Source organism: Oryzias melastigma, linkage group LG1 (assembly GCF_002922805.2).
Source record: "Oryzias melastigma strain HK-1 linkage group LG1, ASM292280v2, whole genome shotgun sequence".
Taxonomy (NCBI): Eukaryota; Metazoa; Chordata; class Actinopteri; order Beloniformes; family Adrianichthyidae; genus Oryzias; species Oryzias melastigma.
In genome coordinates, this window is record NC_050512.1 from 6,229,474 (window position 1) to 6,233,598 (window position 4,125).

At 36.3% G+C, this 4,125-nt stretch overlaps 1 protein-coding gene across 1 annotated transcript in view; it reads left to right on the forward strand.

Moving 5' to 3' along the window:
* The first annotated feature begins 1,444 nt into the window (after positions 1-1,444).
* The window catches only part of LOC118599197 (melanocyte protein PMEL-like), a 3,316-nt gene continuing 635 nt past the window's right edge, over positions 1,445-4,125 (forward strand). The window contains exons 1-4 of the mRNA XM_036213767.1: positions 1,445-1,672; positions 2,783-2,878; positions 2,975-3,121; positions 4,048-4,119. Coding sequence (XP_036069660.1) covers positions 1,546-1,672; positions 2,783-2,878; positions 2,975-3,121; positions 4,048-4,119 — 442 coding nt within the window. The 5' untranslated portion in view covers positions 1,445-1,545. The remainder of the gene's footprint in view (positions 1,673-2,782; positions 2,879-2,974; positions 3,122-4,047; positions 4,120-4,125) is intronic.

Consider the following 4,125-nt stretch of genomic DNA (forward strand, 5'->3'; position numbering starts at 1 on the left):
AAAAAAACAAAACCAAAATAATATTACTTATTTTTTAAATTATGAAACAGATGCTGAAAGTGAATTTTTTTTATTTCTTGGTTTTTAACCACAGACTTCCCTTCCTCTGAATCAAAGGTTGAATCCCTGAGGCGAATGTGAGCATGGGTGTGAGTCTCCTTTGCTGCACATCGTCTGAGCTGCAGCAGCCTGAGGTGAACATCGGGATACGGAGGAATGACGGAGGAAATAAAAGGATGCTATTGAATACGTGTCCACATACTCATCTTGTGATACCCATGCACACATAGCTGTAAGGTCAGAGCTCATGCTCAGCTTTACTCACTGTTCTGTGGGGTTTTTTGCATAACATTTTCTCTTATAATGTGCAACAAGTATTTATCAGGTTTTGCAGTATTTAAGTGAAGTCTCTAGGATTCTGTTTTTTTCATTCATATTTGTTTCTGTCACATTTTGGTGACCTAAGATCTTGATCAAAATGACATTAAAAAAAAGACAATGAAGTAGAATCTCACTGAAAATGTAAATCACTCCTTTGCATAAAGTTAAAAAATTCAAAATTTTTGCTGCCTCTCACTTGCTGGATAGCCCCCTCTCCCCTTCAGCCACCCTGATCAGAGCTACACTAAAATAAATTTATGAAAAAAAGCACTCATTTCACTAATGTTGTTGGTTAAATCTCTATAGCAACCATCCAACAAATTATGTATTAATTTTTCACCCTATTATAATACAAAATGTGCAAAAGGTGAACGCCACTTTTGCAAGCTTGCAATGCCAACACAGTTAAAAATCTGCAACTTTTTAATTCCAGCATTTGCCAAGTAGCTTTCCAAGAACTTTGGAGGCACTTGATCGAAATGCCTAGAAGTTGTTTAAACTTGTAGCTGGAGCTAAAGATATATATATATTTTTTTTGTATTCAGGAGGGCAGCCTTTTCCCTCTGTGGCATTATGCTTCCCTCAAATTGCCGAGTGGAGCCGCCTGAAAACTAAAATCTTAATTGACTGTCAGACACAGAAAGTTGGGACAGGTATTTTAACAAAGAAATCTTTATTAATACAAAATGATTGAAATACCTGGGCTACAATATCCAGAACAGATGCATAAAAAAATACTACAATTATACAAAAAATGATGGATCACGCCATAGTCTGCACATAACCCTGCACAGCTTGAATGTGTCTCCAGACAATGCACAGCAAGTCCTGCCTTACACAGTAGGGCAGCACAGAATGAGCGGCACCTTTGTGTGCAGCTTTGGAGGAATCATTTCAGCAGCATTAACAAATCAGCAGATTTACTATGTTAAAAATACATTTTCATTAGGTGCCAGGTAGTTTTGGGGAGTTTTGAGTATGTGACATTTTTTCTCAAAGGGGCAGTAAGAAATGAAAATTTCAAAAAGGACAGAATTAAAAACACACACATAGCTTTCATTTAAGGGGAGTTGCCATTTAACAGATTGCCAATGATGTCAGAGGTGAGAGGAAATTTTATGGTAATTCAGGTCCAGGGCTGTCTTAAAGGGAGCCAGGAGGTCCATGGGAAGTCTCTCTGGGTTCTGTGGAGGAACTGAAAACAGGACGAGGATCGGGCCCAGACTGGACTCTCTCAGAATGAGGACTGTGGTGCTGCTCATCTTTGCTTTTAGCTCAGCCTTGGCAATAAGTGAGTACTTGTGAAGATTTTCAGAATGGTTTTCATCCTGTGTTTGTAACAGTAGTACAATAAACAGAGTCGTTGGATTAAATTAATCTTTATTTAATTGTAATCGTAATTCTGCAAACAAAAAAGTGAAATTATTATGTTTTTGCATTTTTTTAAATCGTTTTTTCCACAAGGCAGTTTAATCAACACATACATTTCTATTGAAAATCTAATTATATTACAATTATTATAAAAAAAAAAACACCAAACAAATAGATAATAAACCCCTTGACACTTGAAATTATTTGCAATTATCCAAGAAATATATGTTTTTGCTTTTAAGGAGATGATAAATTAAGGTCATTTTGGGGCCAAAATGCATTTTTGCATCAATCAGCATCAAACTTTTTCTAAAATTTAGGTGACTTTTTCTGAGATTGACAGCCAAATTCAGGCGATTCATTTTGACCACCATGAAAATTTCAGTGAAAATACGAATTTCACGGTCATAATTCACATTTGTGTCATATTTTTCATGGTTTAAAGAAAAAACACAAACAGCAACCACAAAAATAATTAAATGTTTTTTATGCTAAAACACTTCAGTCCATTATAGATAATATTATAGCTAATATTTAAGCTTCACATGATACATTCATTTTTGTTTGTATTCTGTAGTTGTCAATACAGGATTTTCCTTCCAGACTGTCAACTAATGAAGTCAAATTGGTTGTAATTCGACATTGTTTATTATATTATGAGAAAAATAGATTAATTCATTTATATTTTGGCTCTTTAGTCCGGAACAAAAGCCAGTGATCCGGTGTCTGGGAGCCCTCATTCCTCCTTGGGATTAGTGATGTTGCTGCTCAGCTGATAGTCACATGAAAAGGATTGAGGGGGATTGTGGACCGTGTGACTACACCAGAACCCAGCACCCATAACTCCTGTTACCCCCCACCCCCAATTATAAAACTAGTTAACTGTTGAGTTAATCTAAATTAAATAAAAACTCTTTTGCACTCCTTTTAAAGACAGTTTATAAAAAAATAAAGTTCTATCCGTTTAGAATTATTTTGGTTTTCTTTTTCAGCTGTCTTAGTTTAGCTTCATTTGCATTCTTATCTCCAGGACAAAGAAGTGGATTCACGCGTTATCGGTCATGGAACTCCCGCATGTATCCCGTGTGGCAGGACGGAGACCCCAGATTCAGGAACTGCTGGTTTGGTGAGGCCTCCTCTTTCAGCTCTGTGAACTCTGTGGAGTTCTTTTTAAAGTCCACAAAACCATAAAATCTGTTGCTGATCTTGTTTTTGTTTTCAGGTGGGGAAGTGAGCTTTGATTTGAAAAATGATGCCCCCACCCTGACAGGAGCAAAGGCGACCTTCACAATCAACCTCAATTTTCCACCAAACCAAACCACTCTGCCTGACGGACAGGTGGTGTGGGCGCGGAACTGCACCGTCGAAGGTAACACGCCCTAATAGCAATCAGATTGCAGTGATTAACAAGAGTTATTACTTATTTGTTTTCAATGCATTTTTTAATTATTTTAGATAACGAGTTTAAAGCAGAAAACATTCTTTTGGGGCGTTAGTCCAAATGTTCAGATAAGAAAAATAGAACTTTGCAGAAGACACAAATGAAAATTGGTAATACATTGTTGGGAGTGTCTTTTAAAGCTTCAAGGATGGAAACTTGACATGCTTTTTATTTTCACACACAAACAATTGATCCCAAAAACTTATAGGTGCAAATATGGCTGTCTGCTGTACTGCAGCGGACAACATCTTGCAAGGATTTGGGGGGGAAAATAGAAGATATTTGGTTTGCATATATAGTAATTGTATTACATTATTATAGATTAGCAATAATTTCTGACTATTAAGACAAAATACTCCAGATCCTTGCTCTCCATCAGGTCCTGTTGGGTCCTAATGTAAAAAGAGGAGTGGTTTAAAATAAAGTAATTTACTTTTTGAATCCGAAAACGATTATTTTATTCTTTGAACCCTAACCAGAGGTTACTGAAGGTGTATGTAAAAAAAAAAAAAAAAAAAAAAAAAAACATTGTTGGACGTGACATTCAAATCATAAGGCTTAATATGAATTTTTTGAAAAATACTTTACACATATATGAAAGTACTGAAGAGAATATGATGAATTTAAGATGAGAAACTGCAACTGGGTAACAAGATAAAATGTGATGATTGCTGAGACCAGCAATTGTTACAGGATCTGTTTCACATTTTCACTTTCCAGTTTGTTTTTTAAAGCTAAATTTTTGAATATTTCAGCAAAGAGAATTTATCATCATTCCTGATCTAAAGTCTGAGACAGTTCCTCATCAGAAATCATGACTGTCTGTGATTCAAAGAGTTACCGTCTTTGTTTAGGACGTGAGTATCAGGAGGGCCAGGCTGTTTATCCAGAGCAAGACCCTGCGTGGACCGGAGCGTTCCCCGACGGCACAC